The following is a 21,038-nucleotide window of genomic DNA, read 5'->3' as shown; positions in this document are numbered from 1 at the left end:
AAGCACGGAGAAGTTAAAGTGACTTGCCCAAGGTATGTGATGAATCTGGGATTAGAACCCAGACCCTCTAACTCCCATGCTCTTTCCCCTAGGCCCCACTGCTTCTCTAATCATGATCCCATACAGTCTTTTCTAGTAGGGTAGTCTAGTACCTCCCAATATCATTTTGCTGGTGGGATTTTAGACCGTGAGCCCATTGTTGGGCAGGGATTGTCTCTATCTGTTGCCGAACTGTACATTTCAAGCGCTTAGCACAGTGCTCTGCACACAGTAAGTGCTCAGTAAACACGATTGAATGAATGAATTTGGTGCTAATGGACAAACACCCTTAAATCCAGCTCCGGCATCAGGGTTCCCATCCTTTTCTCTGACTCAGGGAGGAGAGCAGCATGGCCTTGTGGAAAAAACACAGGGCTGGGAGTCAAAAGAAATGGATTCGAATCCTGATTCCACCACTTGCCTGCCATGTGACCTTGGAAAAGTCACTTCTGTTCTTCTTTCCTCTTAGACAGTGCATCCCACATGAGTCAGGGACTCTATACAATATGCTTATCCTGTATCTGCCCTAGTGTTTAGCACATGATGCACACTTAACAAGTACCATTATTATTTTTATTACTATCACTATTGTGTTATTATTCCAGAAGGAATAATAATCAGGCCAGGGGGCAGGGCCTGTGCAAAACCCTGAACGGCCCTGGCATTTTGATCATCTTTCCCAGAGATGGGGCTGCTGAATGCTTTTACTTCCTCCCCTCCATGAACCCACGATGTCCTGTATTTTGATTCAGAACTAGAGAAGCAGCATGGTCCAGTGGATAGGGCACTGGCTGCGAGACAGAAGGACCTGCTTTCTAGTTCTGGCTCCACCACTCGTCTGCTATGTGACCCTGATGTCTTTCGAAACCTAGACCTGGACTGATCTGCATGGCCTTGTTTAATTCGCTATGAAGCAGCGTGGCTCAGTGAAAAGAGCGTGGGCTTCGGAATCAGAGGTCGTGGGCTCGACTCCCGGCTCTGCCACTTGGCAGCTGTGTGACTGTGGGCGAGTCACTTCACTTCTCTGTGCCTCAGTTACCTCATCTGTAAAATGGGGATTATCTGTGAGCCTCACGTGGGACAAACTGATTGCCCTGTATCTGCCCCAGCGCTTAGAACAGTGCTCGGCACATAGTAAGCGCTTAAATACCAACACTATTATTATTATTATTAAGTCTTCAGCTTCTAATTCTGCCTTGCATAGAACATTAAACCTGGTAAACGTGGTATAATTGTAATATTCGTCATGGGCTTGCTGTGTGCTCTATAGCTGTTACCTCATCTGTCAAATGGGGGTTAAGACTGTGAGCCCCTTATGGATCCAACCTTGTATCTTGACCTCGTATCTACCCTAGTGCTTAGAACAGCACCTGGCACGTAGTAAGCGCTTAGCAAATGCCATTCAAAATAAAAAAGTTTTAAAACATTTTTAAAAGCTCTAAGAGCTTTCCCCAGAGAGGCCTGAGAGATCCATTTCACGTTAGCTGCCTAATCGGCCAAACACAGTCCCCCTCCGTGTATTTTTCCCCGACTCTTAGCACAGTGCTTTACACAAGGCAGGCGCCTCCAGAAGTTCTGTGACACATACCCTACAGAGAGCTGGCCCGACCATGCAGTTCAAGGAAACTATCCGAAAGAGCAACGGTATGCTTGTTCTGGTGAAGACCCCAGTTCCAATTAGAGGCACGATTGATTGGGCAGACTTGCTCGGTACCTCAAACGCACTCACTCCATAAATTTCCAGCCTCTGGTAGCAATTAGAAGGTGCCAGGGAGGGACGCAGCCCTTCGGTGAATGTGGCCCATCTGGGACATTAACGTCCCATTAAAGAGATGAATGCGGACCCGGTTGTGTTTATCAACGTGTCCGGGGGTTGATTTGTTATTCCGAGCCATGACAGATGCTCACGGCGGCTCTGTTTCGGATGATTTCTTTGGGCTCCCGTTGTCGGCTCAGTCCTCTAATCCCAGGACCCTTATCTGGGCAGCCATCAGGACCGGAACAACTCTGGGGATTTGAGGAGAAAAGCTGGAAGCCCCTCTTAAAGAGCAAATTACAAGCTCATTTAGTTCTTTACCTGAAAGAGCAAAATCTAAATCCAGGGGTTTTTTTAATCCCCCGCCAGGTGGAAGTAACTGGGTGTTAGGCTTTCAGATGGGAAATTGCTAATATTCTTGTCCCTAGGACTAACTTCTGGGTTGAGAAAGAAAAGGCCTTGAAAGACGGAGGCTCTGGCTGAGAGATCGCATCTGTGAACATGTGGCCAGGCATCTTTCCTGGCCCTGGGCCGCCGGGTGAGCACTGTACAAGCCTAGGAAGGCTAGCACTGTCAAATGGTTTTGTCACCTCCCGGTTGATGGGAATCTTCAATGTGGCCGCCTCTGTCTCGTAGGAGTGGGGCGAGGGGGAAGGCAAAGCCTACTGCCAGCAGGGCGTGCGCTTGATTGGCTTTTTATTGGAGGTGATGGCTTGCATGCGGTCATCCATAATCTCAGACATAGGTCCCGTGTGCCCTGCGCGTGCATGGTGAGGCAAGGATCTCTCTGTGTGACTTCGGCAGCCGCTGCTGCACCTCTTCAACGTTCTTCATAACTCACTGTTAAGAACGGCACTCAGTCGGGCTTTAACAGAGATCTGGGGCACTTTCCGCTTTCTTGCAAAGACCTGTGGAAAAGCAACTGCCATCCTTCCCCAAGAATCAATCAATCGAACAGTCAGTGGTATTTACTGATATCTGCTGTGGGCACAGCATCAAATCAAGTGCTTGGGGGAGTACAGCAGAGCAAATAGACACCATCCCTGCCCTCAAGGAGCTTAGAATCTAGCAGAAAACCCAGAAACTCCAAAATACAAGAAAAGCAAACCTAAAAAGACAAGCAAAGAAACCAAAATGCAAATAGAGGAAAGGGTGTCTATATTCACCTATCGTCGATTTCACATTTGTTCTGTTTTAAATAGGCGCCTCTTGAGGAGTCTGAAGTTGTTCTAGCCATTCTGAAATGATTTATATCAAAAAGCGTTTGGAAGGCACCAGAGAAATTCAGCCTGAGCCCAAGGAATCAAGTGATTTATTTCATTTGCGTCTCTCTCTGTCCTTCGTGGGGTGTGTTGCTCCGCTTTGGCTGCCGGCCCTCAGCCTCCAGGCCAAGGAGGAGGCGGCTGGCGTCTGGGCTCCGATCTTCCCCAGAGCTGTCCGTCTTCCCATGATGTTAGGCTAGGCTTTGGTAGTCGTGGAAGACATTTGTAGTTAGTGGCACCTCAGGACAGTTGTGCTTTTTTTTTTTTTTCCAAACTGCATATGAGATTTTTTTTTTTTTTACTTTTGTCACTGTCTTCCCTAACCTAAAGACAAAATCAGCACATCTGTGAACTTCACTTTCCTTTGCCCTTTTTCGCATTCAAGATCTCCCATTTGCTGATGCCCCAGCCTCTTATTATTTCAGAACCTCCAGGCCCTGAAAAGGGCAGGATACCAAGAGCAGGCAAAAACTCCTACTGATTCATCTTTATTTATTTTTTATGGTATTTGTTAAGCACTTAGTATGTGTCATGAATTGTTCTAAGGTCTGGGGTAGATACAAGCTGATCAGGTTGAACGCAGTCCATTCCCCATGTGGGCTCACAGTCTTAATCCCCAGTTTACAGATGAGGCAACTGAGGCCCAGAGAATTAAAATGACTTGCCCAGGGCCACACAGCGGACAAGTACTAGAGCCAGGATTAAAACCCAGGTCCTCTGACTGCCAGGCCTATGTTCTCTCCACTAGCCTCTCATGCATCTAATGCAGTATGTTCCACTTCAGCTCTCTGGATTAACTGCAAATAAACTAGGGATTCCAGTCATTCCTATTCATCCCAAACCAGACATTCTAGGAAAGAGTGGAGGGTTTGAATGGTTTAATTAATTAATGGATTAATCAGTCTTTCAGACTAGCCATTCACCTGAGATTACATTTGTTCTCTGAATACAAAGATCCTGACTGAATGTGCATCGTACCCTATGGCACAGTTGAAATTCTTGGGGCAGATTGGAGCAGGCAGTATTACAGGCTATTTAATAGTAATAATTACGCTACTTGTTAAGCATTTACTATGTGCCAGGCACTGGGCCAAGTCCTGGGGTAGATATAAAATGATCAGGTTGGATCCGGTCCTTATCCCACATGCGGCTTCCAATCTAAGTAGGAGAGATAGTATTAGGACTAGGATCGGGGCTGAGTACAGTACCTGGGACGTAAGTGGTTAACATATAGCATAAAAAATAGGATTTAATTCCCATTCTATTGATGAGGAAACTGAGGCACTGAGAATTTAAGTGACTTATCCAGGGTCACACACAGCAGACAAGCGGCAGAGCCACAACTAGAACCCAGGTCCTCGGACTCCCAGGCCCTGGCTCCTTCCATTAGGCCGTGCTGCTTCCCTTTCAAGTGACTACTGGGAGGATGAGATACCAGAACCCATTAGGAGAAAATTTGTTGCTCCTACTTCATCAGAAGATTTTAAGGAAAGGTGAGGTAAATCTCTTCACTGCCTCTCACTACAGACCAATGGGGAGAGCGTGACGGTCACAATGCTCGGGGAATTTGAGCAGCAGCGTGGTTCAGTGGAAAGAACACGGGCTTGGGAGCCAGAGGTCATGGGTTGGAATCCCGGCTCTGCCACCTGTCAGATGTGTGACTATGGGCAAGTCACTTTGCTTCTCTGTGCCTCAGTTCCCTCATCTGTAAAATGGGGATGAAAACCGCGAGCCTCACGTGAGACAGCCTGATGACCCTGTATCTACCCCAGCGCTTAGCACGGTGCTCTGCACATAGTAAGCGCTTAACGAATACCAACATTATCATTATTACTGAGCCCTCAGCATGGAGATGTGATAAAGGAAGAAGGGAAGAATGGGAGGGAAATAGCTTCATCCCCCACCACTGGCAGCAGGACAACTATGGGGCTGAAGGATGCGGGTGACAACTTAGTCTCAAATGCCCATGCTTCCAGAATCGTCTCTGCTTCTTTTTAATGGGCACTGAGCCCCACTGGCTATTTCATTCATTCAATAGTACTTATTGAGCGCTTACTATGTGCAGAGCACTGTACTAAGCGCTTGGAATGTACAAGTCGGCAACAGATAGAGACGGTCCCTGCCCTTTGACGGGCTTATCGGGGGAGACAGGCAGACAAGAACAATGGCAATAAACAGAGTCAAGGGGAAGAACATCTCATAAAAACAATGGCAAATAAATAGAATCAGGGTGATGTACATCTCCTTAAACAAAATAAATAGGGTGATGAAGATATAATAGGGTGATGACCACCTCGCCACCAAACTCTATTCCACACCCTGCCTCTGGCATGGAATGCCCTCCCTCTTCATATCCAAGAGGCAATTACTCTCCCCCTCTTCAAAGCCGCATTGAAGGCACATCTGCTCCAGGGAAGTCAGGCCTCTTTTCCTTTTCTTCCACTCCCTTCCGTGTCACCCTGACTTGCTCCTTTTATTCGTCCCCCGTCCCAGTCTCACAGCACTTATGTACATATCCGTAGTTTATAGTAATGTCTGTCTCCCCTGCTGGACTGGAAGCTTGTAGCGGGCAGGGGATATGTCTGTTCCATTGTTCCACTGTGCTCTCCCAAGCGCTTAGTACAGTGCTCTGCACACAGTAAGCACTCACTAAGTACAAGTGATTGATTGGGCCCTCTGGACCCAAGAAGGGAGTGGAAGAGGAAATGAGGACTTAGGAAAGACTTCTTAGAGGAGATGAGCACTTGATAAAGCTTTTATTTGTCCTCTAGCAACATTATTTTCTGCCATGATATGTTGTGTGGAGAAACGTGATACATCATGCTTGGTCCAGAGAAACATGAAATTAATGCTGATGGAGAAAGAGGAAAAAGAAAGCTAATTGAATTTGAAACAGTCCAGACCTCTTTTCTGGGTAACAGAATATGCATATTCATTTTTCCACACATGGGTGGATAAGAGCCTTCCCAGGGGAAAACCACACATGCAAAACAAATCGAGAGGGTGACAAGAAATTAGTGTGGGATGTTTCCTCTTCAACCTCATTTCTAGAGAGTCCTGAGTGAAACAAGCTCTGGGAACAGTATCTGAATCCGAAATCAGTCCATCAATCAGAATTTATGGAGTGCTTACTATATGCAGAGCACTGTACTGAGTACTTAGGAGAGTACAGTATAGCAGAGTTGGTGGACATAATCCCTGCCCACAATGAGTTTACAGTCTGTGGGGGAAACAGACATTAAAATGTTACAGATCAGGGAAACCTGGTAAGCTCATTGTGGGCAGGGAATGTGTTTGTTGTATTGTAATAATAATGTTGGTATTTAAGCGCTTACTATGTGCCGAGCACTGTTCTAAGCGCTGGGGTAGACACAGGGGAATCAGGTTGTCCCACGTGGGGCTCACGGTCTTCATCCCCATTTTACGGATGAGGTAACTGAGGCACCGAGAAGTCAAGTGACTTGCCCAAAGTCACACAGCCGACCAGTGGCCGAGCCGGGATTCGAACCCGTGACCTCTGACTCCAAAACCCGTGCTCTTTCCACTGAGCCACGCTGCTTCTCTAAAAGAATCTTCCGTAGTCGGCAGGATTCGAACCTGCGCGGGGAGACCCCGGTGGATTTCTAGTCCATCCATCGCCTTAACCACTCGGCCACGACTACGTCGACAACCAAGTGCTTAATACAGTGCTCTGCACTCGGCGTTCAATAAATACGATTGAACGAAATAGTACAATATAAGGATATGGACATAAGTGCTATGGGGCTGGGAAACTCTCTCTCTTGAGATGATTCGTGGAGATGAATAGTAAAAGTTTCCGTTTGGTGACATTTTCTTCCTCTTTTCTGTACCAATGTTTTCCCCTGTTAAGTTTCTCTGTACATTTTGTGAGATAACAAGGCACTTTTAAAACTGAAAGGGTAAGGACTATTTACCAATGTTAGGTGGGTCACAGTCTGTTCCACAGGGAGCTCCCTGTCTTAAGTGACAAGGAGAATAGGTATTTGTTAAGCGCTTACTATGCGCCGAGCACCGTTCTAAGCGCTGGGGTAGACACAGGGGAATCAGGTTGTCCCACGTGGGGCTCACCGTCTTAATCCCCACTCTACAGATGAGGTAACTGAGGCACAGAGAAGTGAAGTGACTTGCCCAAAGTCACACAGCCGACAAGTGGCCGAGCCGGGACTCGAACCCATGAACTCTGACTCCAAAGCCCGTGCTCTTTCCGCTGAGCCACGCTGCTTCTCCGATTGATCCTACGGGTGAGGAAAGTGAGGCACAGAGAAGTCAAGTAGCGTACCCCAGGTTACACAACCGGCATCTAGTGAAGGCAGGATTCGAGCCCAGGTCTTCTGACTCCCAGTTCCTTGCTCTTTCCACTAAGCCACGCTGCTTCCCCATACCACCAGTTCTTCTGGAGGCTGCCACCGGCCCCTGGTGATCTCGGGTGACCACAGTCGCAACGGGCTCCCGAAGACTTGGTCATTCCCGCCAACCCTGGAGGGGGTGGTTACCGTGGCTGGGATGGGGGTGGGGGGTGGGAGTGATGGGTGTGAAGGGCAGGGGGGCATTGAGAATGATACAGTAAACCAGTCGGCCTCTGGAGAAAGCAGGGATAAATTGGCTCCTCTCAGAGAATCAAAAAGAGGAAATTTCTATCTCCAGGAGTCCAGAACCAGATTTGCTTCAGGCCCTCTTGGAGAGCCGAGCCAAATCACTGTGTTTTGGTTTTTGCAAGTAGGAAAACATCTGTAGACATTTTTTGCTCCTTCCCTCTCTCTCCCCATTAAAAAATGACTGAGACCTCAGGGGATAGAGATGAGGGCCTGTCCACTGGTCTGACACTTGAAGAATTATTTTCTTTTTTCTCCATATACCCAGGAATCCTGAGTGAGAACCATATTACTGAATCTGTGTCTCGATTTTTCCTCCTCACCACCTTGTTTCCAGAGTGGCGGTCTGCTGGGTATAAAGAGGGTGGGAGTTCCAGGCGGGGAGGAGGGTGTGATTAGATGGCAGTTGAGGTGGGAACAAGGGACAGTGAGTAGGCTGGCACCGGAGGAGCAAAGCGTGAGAGTTGGGTTGTAGTTACTCTCTTATTTTCCCCCATCTGTAATGTATTTCAATGACTGTCTCCCCCTGTAAACTGTAAGCTCCTTGTGGGCAGGGATCACATATTTTTATGGTATTTGTTGAGTGTTTACTACGTATTAGGCGCTAGACTAAGCGCTGTGATTGATACAGGCTAATCAGGTTGGATATTGTCCCAGATGGGATGCTCAAACTTAATCCCCATTTTTCACATGAGATAACTGGCTCACAGAGAATAATAATGATTATTACGGCATTTGTTAAGTGCTTACTATGTGACAAGCACTGTTCTAAGCTCAGGAAGGTGTGACTTGTCCAGGGTCACGCAGCGGACAAGTGGCAGAGCAGGGATTAGAACCCAGGCCCCTCTCACTCCCGGGCCTGTGCTCTATCCACTAGACCATGCTGCATCTCCATTTACCAACTCTATTATATTGTACTTTCTCAAGCGCTCAGTACAGCATCCTGCAGCTGGTAAGTGCTCAGTAAATACCATTGCTTCCTAGCGGGGGTAAGGTTAGGTAGGAGAGGAAGAGCTGATCTGAGTGCCTTAAAGCCAATGATGAGGAATTTCTGTTAGAGGCAGATATGGAGGGACAAGCATTGGAGGTTTTTGAGGAGTGGGGAGATGGTGCAGAGCAATTTTTTAGAATGATGTTTATTCTGCCCTGTAGGCTAAAAACAGTTGCCCGTGAAGCGGTTTTACAGCTTCTCCTTGTTTTCAGATCGGTACAGAGTGGGACGCCAAGGAGAGGATATTCCGCAACTTTGGGGGACTCCTCGGCCCAATGGACGAGCCCGTGGGGATGCAGAAGTGGGGAAAAGGGCCCAACGTTACGGTGACCGTGATCTGGGTGGATCCGGTCAACATCATCGCAGCCACCTATGACATCCTGATCGAGTCCAGCGCAGAGTTCACTCATTACAAACCGCCTTTGAACTTGCCTCTCCGGCCTGGACTCTGGACCGTCAAAATTCTGCATCACTGGGTGCCGGTTGCGGAAACCAAATTTCTCGTCACACCTTTGACCTTCTCTAACAGGCAACCCATCAAGCCAGGTAAGTGGTCCCTTTGGGTTCTCGGACAAGACGATGGTCTCGCCAGGTTGGTAAGATGTCAGAATTCTCAGTCTTCTTCCAGGATGGATGGAGAAATTAGGTGCGGGGGGGGGGGGGGGGGGCGAAAGAACTTTTAGAGTGAAAGCTATAGACCACACCCTTGAGGAGAAAGTTAGATAGCCCGGGGGAATTTATCCCGCTTTCTTTCTGAGTAGGAAGTTTGCTTTTCCCATGTCCCAGAAAGATGTGGGATCTTGAAGAAAGAAACTCTGTATGAATGCTCAGCTCATTTCTATCCCCTGAGGTCTCAGTCATTTTTTAATGGGGAGAGAGAGGGAAGGAGCAAAAACGAAATATTTGACCACCCATCTTAGCTAGGCTGAGATGAAAATTATTAAAGTCTGGGAGAGGACCTAGTATCTCTATCAGTGGAAGAATTTGCCGGAGAGTCTCTTGTGATGGGGTCCAGGTATCCGAAACCTGATTAGCCTCTCCGGCACATTTCTGCCACACCCATGTCTCCAATGTCATTTTTTATTGTATTTGTTAAGTGCTTACTATGTGACATTCAATAGCATTTATTGAGCGCTTACTATGTGCGGAGCACTGTACTAAGCGCTTGGAATGAACAAGTCGGCAACAGATAGTGACAAGCACTAGGGAGAGATATATTTGGGTTGGAGCACATTCCCTGTCCTATTTAGGGCCTATAGACTAAGAGGGAGGAGGATTTAATATAGATTTGATCCTCATTTCACAGATGAGGTAACTGAGGCACAGAGGAGTTAAGTGACTTTCCCGAATGCACACAGCAGACACATGGTGAAGCTAAGATTAGAACCCAGGTCCTTCTAATTCCCAGGTCTGTGCTCCGTCCACCAGGCCGGGCTGCTTCTCATTAGCCTTCCATTAGCCTGCTGTGTAACCTTGGCTATGTCACTTAACTTTCCTCGTTTGGAAAATGAGGATTCAAAACCTGATCTCCCACCTCTTTAGTATGTGAGCCCCATTGTGGAGCAGGGACTGTGTCTTATCTGATTATCTTGTATCTACCCCCAACACTATGTACGGTGCTTAGCACATAGTAAGTGATTAACAAACACCCTTTTACTATTAGTCGTAGCATTAAGAGGAGGTGTCATAATAAAAATGGAAGCAAAAAACTGATATCAGCACCTTAACTAATCAGTAACTTCAGGCTGCTTATCGGTTTGGAGAAACACAATGGGAGGAGATAAATTTTTGATTTTGATGCTTCAGAATGAATGCAGCCCGTGTAAATTAGCCTGGGCCACATCGTGAAGGCCTAGCAGAAATAGCAGTCACCAAGGTTGGGATGTGTCACTTATTGAGCGCTAACAATTTTCCAGGTGCCTTCTTGAACCTGTAGATAATAATAACGTTGGTATTTGTTAAGCGCTTACTATGTGCAGAGCACTGTTCTAAGCGCTGGGGTAGATACAGGGTAATCAGGTTGTCCCACGTGAGGCTCAGTCTTCATCCCCATTTTACAGATGAGGGAGCTGAGGCCCAGAGAAGTTAAGTGACCTGCCCACAGTCGCCCAGCTGACAAGTGGCAGAGCTGGGATTCGAACCCATGACCTCTGACTCCCGAGCCCGTGCTCTTTCCACTGAGCCGCGCTGCTTCTCATGTGACCCGTCCTGCCTTTAGGAACGAAAACTTTTGGCTGGGTCTGAGCTGTGTTTCATGCAGTCACTTGGAGTTGGTGGAACGGATGTTCATTCAGGCAGTCGTATTAATTGAGCGCTTACTTTGTGCAGAGCACTGTACCGGATGTCTAAGTGGAACGCCGAGAAGCAGCGTGTCCTAATGGAGAGGGTAAGGGCCTGGAGTCAGAAGGACCCGGTTTCTAATCCTAGCTCCACCGGTTGTCCGCTTTGGGATCTTGGGCAAGTCACTTAACTTCTCTGTACTTCACTTACCTCATCTGTTAAATGGGGATTAAATCTGTGAGCCCCATGTGGGACATGGACCGTGTCCAACCTAATGAGCTTGTTTCTACTCCGGCGCTTAGTTCAGTGCTTAACAAATCCCATTAAAAAAAAAAGATAGGATGTCTGTAGCAGCTTGTAGGTCACCCTACAGAGGTGAACTGTTCTCGCTCCCCAAAAGAGCCCCCCCTCCCCTCACCCTTTAGCTCACTCCCCACCCAGACTGTTCCTGGCTCAGGAAGACTGGGAAAGAAACAGAAGTGAGGACACAACAATGTGCCAGTTCTCTAGAACGTAAGCAGAGAAAGTGTCTGACAGCTCTGTTAAATGGTACTTTCCCAAGCGCTTAGTATGGCGCTCTCCGCAAAATAAGCCCTTAATAAATCTGATTGATTGACTGATCAAAGATGTGGGCGGCTGAGGTCACCTGCGTGATGCAGAAGAGCATGAGGTCTTGGCAGTAGCTGAGAACGGGCCTTGCGTTAGCCGCCCAAGCCCGTCAGTTCTGCTCAACGGGACCGAGACAGGATGGATCTGATGGGAAGCCCTGCACTCCCTTGTCAGTAAATCGCGGCTGCACAACCGATGTTTCAGGGCTAATTGTGACTTGCTAATGATGTTCCAGCTACAAGGAACATGAAGGTGGGAGAAATACAATTTGTAAAATGATTCATCACCAGTAATTTGCTATTGATGTGCACCTTGTAATCTCAAGAAATCTGATGAGGTAGAATTGAAGGAAATTTAATTACAGAGTTAAAGCGTATACGCACACCATAGTTGACACCGTTAATAGGCATTTTCCAAATTAACCTCTCGTCTCAAAAGGCTTTTGAGTTCAAGCCATAATATTTTCTTCCTTGTGGAAGATTTTTATTAGGCGGTCCCTTTACTTTGAATTTCCAGGCTTTTGTCAGTGTGTCACCTACCTCTTTATGATTTCAACCTTTTTTCCCTGCCTGTGCAGAATGAGGGCATTATGAAGCTCTGACAGAAAAATTAGGATTTCCAAAGAAACAAATCTGGTTCCCCTGGCAAACAATGTGCAAGCTGCCAAATATATCTGAGTCTGTAGGTAATGTTGTTATTAACCTTGCCTTGAAATCAAAGAGGGGGGAAATGAATAATTGAATCCATCAGAATGGACTCTTACACATCTATCACTTATTAGCAGTCCTCATATTTAAAAATTAATAAAAAATTACTAATTGTATGATTCTGGCTTTTCAGAACAGTACATACCTGCTGTAAATGTAAAAGTTGAGGTAGAGAAAAGAGAGAGAGGAAGGCCACGTATTTTTGACAAATTTGCACTGGGTGTTTTTTATATATTCATGTGTGTGTGTATATATATAAAACACTTCTTAATAAATGCATATATATGTTCAATTACATTTGCTAATAATAATAATAATAATAATAATAACTGTGGTATTTGTTAAGCACTTTCTATGTGTCCAGCGCTGTATTAAGCTCTAGGGTAGATGGAAGATAATCGGGTCCCTCAAGGAGCTTACAGTCTAGGAGGGAGAATAGTCTTGAATCCCCATTTTGCAGATGAAGAAACTGAATCACAGAGAAGTTAAGTGACTTGACCAAGGTCAGCAGGTATATGGAGGAGGGGGAATTAGAACTCAGGTCCTTCTGACTCCCAGGCCGGTGCTCTTTCCACTAGGTCACACTGCTGCTCCAAATCATGCCATCTACTAATCAGTGGTATTTACTGAGCACTTACTATGTGCAGAGCACTGTACTGAGCACTTGGGAGAATACAGGACAACAGAATTAGCAGACCTGTTCGCTGGCCATGATGAGCATATAGTCTAGAGGGGGCCAGATATTGATATGAACAAAGAAGTCATTTACAATAAAGAATTTCTATATTTAAATTATTGATCTATCTTTAAATTATATATCTTTAAACTCCCACCAACACTCGTCTGTCTCTAAAGTGTTAGGTCAGAAAAGGGGAAATGTATTCTAGTTTCTTTAGCACAGGCTTCAAAGGCAGTGGTTAGGGAATGAATCTGTCACGTCTTGCCTGCAAGAAGATCTAAAGACCAAAGATAATAGACAAGGAAAGGTCACGGCCCCTCCCCTGCCAGGAAAAGGCAACTTTCTGGGTGATTCCTGGAGAGACAGAGGTTCATTCATTCCTATTTATTGAGCGCTTACCGTTTGCAAAGCACTGTGCTAAGCGCTTGAGTACAAGCATGGCCTGGTGGCAAGAGCACAGGATTGGGAGTCAGAGGTCGTGGGTTCCAATCCTGTCTCTGCCACTTCTCTGCTGTGACCTTGGGCAAGCCACTTCACTTCTCTATGCCTCAGTTACCTCATCTGTAAAATGGGGATTGAGCCTGTGAGCCCCAAGTGACACTGGGTCGAACCTGATTGCCCTGTATCTCCCCCAGAGTTTAGGACAGTACTTGGCACATAGTAAGTGCTTAAAAAACACCATAACAATTATTACTATTACAATGTAAAAGTAAAAAGACACAGTCCCTACCCACAGCGAGGTTCGAGGTGAGATTTCTGCCGTGTCGGGAAAGGGACTCGCTCGCCACACACACACACGTCCTCACCGCCCACAGGGTGAAAGCGATACCTACGCCACTTTCTTAATCATCTCTTCCTTTGGCTTTTCAGAGGAATCCCTGAAGCTGCATAGCGGGCCACCCAGGAACGCCTACATGGAGCAGAGTTTCCAGGGCCTGAATCCCGTTTTGAACATCCCCGTCAACCCAGCCCAGGTGGAGCAGGCCCGAAGGAACGCCGCCTCCACGGGCCTCAAGCTGGAAGGCTGGGTGGACTCTCTGGTCAGCGGGGTCTGGACCGCGGTGGACATCTGCGCCGCTGGCCCCACCTCCTGCCCAGTCATGCAGGCCTGCAGTCAGACGGCGTGGAGTTCCCTCAGCCCGGACCCCAAGTCCGAGCTCGGGCCCGTCAAACCCGACGGTCGTTTGAGGTAGCATCAGCAACTCCTGGCCACCATGTAAGTTTTAAAAGGGAATTTCCTCTTGAAGCAGGGGCGTCTTCCCCTCGGGGGAGAGAGGTTCTGAGGCTCCTTTCCTCACACCTGAAATCAGATTGGTAAAGGAATACGTAAGAAACACAGGCAAAGACTGGCATTGCTTTGTCTTCAGCGGGAGTTTGAGTTGCCCTGTGCGGCCTCCACCCTCTTTCCCTTCCTCAGATTGCTCTCCAAGAGCAGGTCAGACGTCTCTCCGTCTCCTCAGATGGTGAAATGGGGCACTCAGCTCGTCTCAGGTCTGACTTCCTGGCAGGCCGGCTGAAGAGGTGCCCTTCCCCCTCTTTCTCCCATTACTTCAGAAAGGTGAATTGTCTCCTTCTCTAAGTGACTTGGTGTGATTCTTGGTAAAATACTATAATTGGATTTTTAAAAGATGACTTTGTTGGTCTGGAATTTACTCAACATGCATTTCAGAATCTCCTCTGAGAAATCATCTAGGGATGTGGCAAATTTGCAGTGTGTTTCCGAGGCGAAACCGTGCGCTTTTCCGCCCTGCTGTCGGTGTTTCCATCGAATGAAAAATTTGGTCACTTATCGAGGGAGACGCTCTGATCCTCTCTGCTCTGGTGGGCCTTTGAGGAGGCGACCATCGAGGATGGGGGATGTTGGAGGATTCCCCCATTGTACCTGGAGGCCTGGGGAGCTAGGGGGGTCAGTGAAAGTGCAGTGCTCAATAAGAGCTCAGGCACTGATTGATCCATTGAAAGGAACCAAGTCCCTTGAATGAACCTGGAGCAAGAGCAATGCCAGACACCTGCCAGGGTTATTAGGGACCACCAAATCCCAGAACCAGGGATGTTTTAAACTCTGCAAACAGCACAGTCAGCACTGATGTGCACATGTGGACCAGATATTCCAACCCGCAGTCTATTGGAAACATTTCCAATCTTTTTTTTTTTTTTTTGAAATAAGTCTATTTTCATACATGATAAGATCAACCAGAATGTTTTAGAGCAGCAGGAGGTTGAGGCTTTGGGTGGTTTTTGATCTTTAGAGCTCAAATCACCGGAAACCTTAAAGGGGCCTGAAGGATTCCGCTGTAATCAGTCCCACCCAGTTCACTCAGCGAGGGACCTGTCCATTCTACAGTGGACCTGTCGGGCTCTCTTCAGGTTGAGGGGTGGGAGACTTTGCCCTGAAAGGCCTCTTCCTCCCCTCGAAATGAGTGTCATTCCAACAAGATTCAATTCCCTTTTAAAACTTGCACACCTGGTTGCAAAGTGACCCTAACTCAGACATCCCAATTTTTGGTCTGTTTCTCTCTCTCTACAGTGTTGGTTTAAAGCTACTGCGATTTGCTTTGGACTTGAACTAGCAATGTCAGCTGTGCTGGCATCATGGCAGAGCATTAAATGTTGTATGAAAGAAAGGAGGCATAGAAGGAACACTTTAGATATTTATTATTTATAAGTTTTAGTCAATGACTAATTAGTAGGTGCTGTTTTTTGCAGCTTGATGGTTATGTTATCTTACTAACAAAAGCTGCCTTTATTCAGAAAAGGCTCCCCGCTCCCTGCCCTGCCCCCAACTTCGTTTCGTTCTACATTCTCGATTTGTGACTGTCATTAGCACAGTAGCATTAGAAACTTGAAGTGACTATGTTCACACCAATGTTGCCAACAGGTTTATGTCTTTCAAACCTTCGTTTTTCCTCACAGCTGGCACTTTTTGAAAACAAATCATCGCTTATACGACGCGTTCCTCCCTCAACCTCAAAAGACAGGGGAGGACTCCCCCAACTCCACCCCCTCCATGTTCTGGGGGATTAAGACCTTCTGCTGCACTAATGCCGGACAGAAAAAAAAATCCCTTACTATCTCACTGAGCTAACAGTCTCTGAGGGTCCACAAAAGAAAGTCAGAAAAATCCACTCTTTGCTGTCTTAAAGCCATTAGGTCAGTCTCACCCCTAGAGTCTGGATATGAAGGGAACTTACTAAGAGAAGCGTATCTTCTTCTGTGTGCCATCCTAAGTGTTAGGCTCTTTAAAGAGAGATGAATAGTCAATACCCCAGAGAGACTGGCAACAAAACAGGCAATTTCAGATCATTTTGATTGTTTCTGGTTCAGTGGTCAGAAATCATGTTCCTTAGATACCTTAAGTTTCGATAGCAAAATTAATTGGATGGGAGGTACAGCTATAACCCCGTACATAAACTCTAACCTTAGCCTCCAGGCATAAGTCCTGTTAGCAATCAAATCACAATGGGGATACATTTAACTTTCGGAAAGTGAAAACAAAATAAGGAAGCTTTCTTTTTTTTTTTGGAAACACCTGAGTGAGTCAACTGGGTTTCGCTATTTTCAATAGCGTTATTTTCGGTGTCTTTGACGCTGGGTAAATATGAGCTGATGATGGTCAGAAGCAGTCTTGCACACAAAGACGTTGAACCTGCGTTTCTCATTGTTATTTCTAGTTTTTTTCCATTCTATAATACCAACCTTCAAAAGAGTGTGTCCCAAACAATCCAGGTACAATTTACTCCAAGGTTTGCTCCTGGAAACAAAACCCAGAAAACCAGGTCCTCTGAGGAGTGTTACCCAGGATCTTTTACACTGGGGAACAGAGAATGACCTGGCAAATGTTCTGTTCTATGGAAAAGACCATTTCAAAATCTACACCGAGTTGAGGTGAAACCAAAAGTTGCTTTGATTTTCTAAATGACAGGGTCAAAAATGATTTACAGAGCAAACCAGCAGCTGCTAATTTCATCACTTCTGATGCAAGCTAGCTGAAAGAGCCAGCAATGGCCATGAGCTTTCTCTTGCTATGGAGGAAAACAGCCTCTTGTAAGTGAAGTTGCTTGTGGTGGCTTGCTTTGAAATCCCTATTTCCCACCTGCTCTCTGCCTCCTAGGGTCAGTCCCCAGCCTCCAATCAGTCAGAAGTGAAACACCCCAACCACAGAAGACCTCTCACGGGGAGTAGGCTCTTTTTTTTTTTTTTTTTAATACAGCTAGACCCCCAGCCTGGCAATAAGCCTATCTTGGCTAGTCCACCCTCCCAGAGAGAAAGAAGAAAACTGATTTCATGCATCAGTTTAACTTATGAACCCCAGTTGCCTAGAAATATCACTCTGGGCAGAGAATCATTCCATTTCAAAATGTATTTCAGATCACCGATTTCAACATTAGTATTAAAGTTGGATTTTTGTGTCTGTGAAGAACAACCAGCAGCTCTGGAAAGGGAATGGATTTAAACTGATCAAGGAGATGCCCCAGGAGAGCTCCATTTTGTACATGTTTGTCTCATGAGCCAGAGACCATGTTACTGCTTTGGGGGATGCAAACAGCTCTTATTGCATGCAGCTACTTTGTTTCCCGGCCTTAGCGTGGCTTAGGGGAACAACTAGCTACTGGCGGATGGGAGCCCTAGGGTTGACTCTCTTCCCTTTTTTCTTTTTTTATGGTAATTATTCCGCGCTTACTATGTGCCAGGCACTGTACTAAGCACTGGGGTAGACACAAGCTAATCAAGTTGGACACAGTCCGTGTCCCACAAGGGGCTCACGGTCTTAATCCCCATTTTACAGATTAGGTAACTGAGGCACAAAAAAGTTAAGTGACCTGCCCAAAGCCACGCAGCAGATAAATGGCAGAGCTGGGATTAGGATGCCCTGGCCTGTAGTCTTTCCACTAGGCTATGCTGCTTCCCTTCCCTGTCCCCTTACCCCCTCCCTTTTCTCTCCCCTCTCTCTTCCAGTAACACTCCCTGGAATCTCCCTTAATGGAAAATAGAGTAAAAAAGTTAAGATTCAACCTAACAGTACAGTGAGGTCAAAGGCAAAAGGATGAAGGGAAAGAAAAGTCAAGGGAAGGCCAAAACTTGGAAGAAGGAGGAACTGGAAGGTGGATTTGGGTTTCCTAGTCACAGGACTTTAAGAGCTCTCTAGTTCATTCCCATGCCTCAAGCAGGAATTCCCCGAAACTGTCCAAACGCTGATGGATTATAGGGTTCAAGATTAAAAGAAAAGAATCTCCAGTATTTTTCTAATCCAGCAGGGCTTGGGGGCAGCATTTGTTTGAGACCTTTTCCTGGGCTGACCCGGCTCCCTCTGGGTTGGTTCGGCTGGAGACCTTAGTGTGAGAAAATGGATTCACTGCCATTGGCACTGCTTGACCCCTGTGGTCCGCATCCCACGTCATCCCCTCTGGTTGGGCTCAAGAGGGAAGTGAAAGTTATTTCAAACAGGAGCACAAACTTTGGATGCTTTGTATCGACAGAAAATAAGGGACTTGCTGCAGGCTCTTTCAAAACTTTGCAGGGGTAAGTGCTTAGTACTTAGTAAGTGCTCCGTACATAGTAGGAAGCACTCCAATTTGATTGATTGATTGATTGATAGTAATCCTAAATGCCCTGCTCAGCCCAAGTCTTTCTCCTGGGTTTCTGAGAGTGACTCACAAATATTAAGTAGGTCACAGAACCACCCAAATCCTCCTTCAAGCTGGGTTTCGGTCAGTCCTACCACAAATGGATGAATACCGGCTCTGAAAGCTACTGCCTTTACGCCGTTCTGAAATCTCAATTCGTTATTATTGACTTCACTTTGTGGAACTGTATCGTTAACACACAGATGATTCCCCATCCCCTTAACGGGAAGGAGGGCCGTATCCTCCGTTGTAAATTGCAGGTGCTTGTTTTTTCTATGTTCCTCAAAAGTCAAGAAATGTGAAACAGAAAATGAACTGTCAACTCACCATTGTTAATTAAAAAGAAGCTCCTCTCCAGTCCAGGGATCTCGGACTTTAACCTTCAGCATGTCACAGAGTTCATCGTTTACATCTGGCTGAGCAAACCGCACTTCACAGATCCCACGTGAAGACTGGGGGTGGGGGTGATAAGCTTCCTGAATGGATTCTTCAGTGTGACTCCAGACCAAAAGTGGCAATCCTTTGTTCCTGGCACATAACTGAAGCCGTAATGTAGGATGAAAAATATCCACAGCCTCGCAAAAAGCAAAGGAATCATTTCTTTTCTCTGCTGAAGACGATTTGACATGCTGCCCCGCTAGAGAAACCGCTGCTTCTATAAGGGAGGGATGGATGCATTAAGATTGGCGCGTTCGCTAACTCTGACTGGGCACCTTACAGTAATTTGCTGTTGGATTTGTTAAAGTATTTATGACTTTAAATGATCATCTTTTCCCTTGCTGACAGGTGAGAGCAGCTTTAGGGGATGGCTTAAGGGTATCTGAATAGCTGAACAGGGAACATTAGGAAAGAGTGAAAAAACAAGCAGCTCACCCAGGCTTCCAGTGTTCACATCCCTTCCTCCTCTTCTACGTGTACCACGTAAGGCTATTACCAGTGGGGAGGCAGTCTAGGAGATCTGGAACCCTAAGGTCCATTTTTCTACATCACTGAGCATCTTCTGAAAGAAAGGAAACCAAAAGGGAAATTAGACTTTTGTCCTGTGCCAATCCCAAGTGTAAATGCTAGTTTGGGACTGTACAGGAATCCAAGCTTCTGGCAAAAACGTTCCGTGAGTCAGTGGCAAGGAACCACTAGAAATTATTTCTCCAAATTAAGCTTGGGCGGATTTCCACCATTACCTCTCTCCAGCAGGTGAACTGAGAATCCAAAGCATGGGATTTCCGTTGTATTAATAAACATTGCTGCCTGATTTGGAAAGGAGACCCAAGCCTAGCTGCGTAAGGCCTCTGCCAGCAAGCAGTCCCCACCCACCTTTCTCACTGTCAGGGTCCTGTATGGGGACCAGAGAGCTCACAGGACTATTTGGAAATTTTCCGCTGTGTGTCAGTCACCATTTTCTTTTTGAAAGCTTCAGAGGCCCTCCGATGACTTGGCTAGGGAACCCGTGCAGGAAACAGATCGGGATTAAAGGAGAACAGTTCTAGGGAGGAGTTCAAAGGCGATACGGACGGCATAGCTTTGCCAGGTTTCTGGGAATCGGGGGGCAGCCTGCCACAAAATGCATTCTACGGAGGAGGTTATACCCGGTGCTTGCAGGGACGATGGTGCTGCCAGCCTGCTTTCAGTTCCGTGTTCGCCGTTTGCCTTCCAACTCCTAACTGATGAGTGGGGACACGTGGGGGTGTCCCGAGAGGCAACCCCTTTCTCCAGGAGGGGTCCTTACCCGGTTGGCTCTTAGCACAGGCTTTTCTTCTTTCATTCTGCCTCAGTTGCTTTTGCCCATGAGTTCTATCACAGGTGCTACCTCACTGTGTCTGCTCAGAAGTTTACCTTGGGGAGAAGAAAAGGATGAGAAACCGCCTTGAGCTGAATGTACAATCTATGCAAAGTCTCTCTCTGTGTCACTATCTTTTGGTTAAAACATTTCAAAGTATTATATAGCAAACCTTGCCAAACAGCAGCAAGATACTGTACAGGTTCCTCTGATGACAGAGTACCCATTTTTGGCGCCGTTCAATGCGCTACACTTGTATATTCTATCGAGTTGTCTTTGGTTCTGTTATAACTAATCTGAGGAGATTGGCCTCCTCTGTCCAGGCCAAGCCTCTTCGATGTCACTGGGAATAGTTTGCCTGATGATATCTACTGCATTCCACAGAGGTTTACCTTGAATTTTCCCTCTAGCCTCTAAGCTCGTTGTGGGCTGGGAACGAATTGACCAACTCTGCTGTATTGTGTTCTCCCGAGCGCTCAGTAAAGTGGTCTGCACCCAGTAAGCGCTCACTAAATACCATTCATTGATTGAAATCTCCATTGGCTGATGGAATGGCTGGAGATTGGGGCGGGTGGGGGTGGTTGAAAGACATTCTATTCAGTTCCCATCTCAACCCTCCCCAACACACACCAACACCTCCATTATAAAAGCCTTACTTTCTTCCTTTTCAATATGTGGCCTTAAAAACCATATTCAAAAGC

At 46.6% G+C, this 21,038-nt stretch overlaps 1 protein-coding gene and 1 non-coding gene across 4 annotated transcripts in view; one reads left to right on the top strand and one right to left on the bottom strand.

Moving 5' to 3' along the window:
* Positions 1–17,057, top strand: part of XYLT1 (xylosyltransferase 1) — a 140,422-nt gene extending 123,365 nt beyond the window's left edge. For 2 of the 3 annotated variants that reach the window (XM_039911110.1, XM_039911108.1), the window contains exons 10-11: positions 8,874–9,207; positions 13,807–17,057. In XM_039911110.1, coding sequence (XP_039767044.1) covers positions 8,874–9,207; positions 13,807–14,129 — 657 coding nt within the window. In that variant the 3' untranslated portion in view covers positions 14,130–17,057. The remainder of the gene's footprint in view (positions 1–8,873; positions 9,208–13,806) is intronic. The other variant, XM_039911109.1, reaches the window with a different exon arrangement.
* Positions 6,634–6,719, bottom strand: TRNAS-AGA. Its single transcript has one exon. It is a non-coding gene; the product is annotated as a tRNA-Ser (tRNA).
* Positions 17,058–21,038: the final 3,981 nt, after the last annotated feature.

Source organism: Ornithorhynchus anatinus, chromosome 2, assembly GCF_004115215.2.
Source record: "Ornithorhynchus anatinus isolate Pmale09 chromosome 2, mOrnAna1.pri.v4, whole genome shotgun sequence".
Taxonomy (NCBI): Eukaryota; Metazoa; Chordata; class Mammalia; order Monotremata; family Ornithorhynchidae; genus Ornithorhynchus; species Ornithorhynchus anatinus.
Note: the sequence above shows the minus strand (reverse complement) of the source record. Positions and strands in the feature narration are given on the sequence as shown.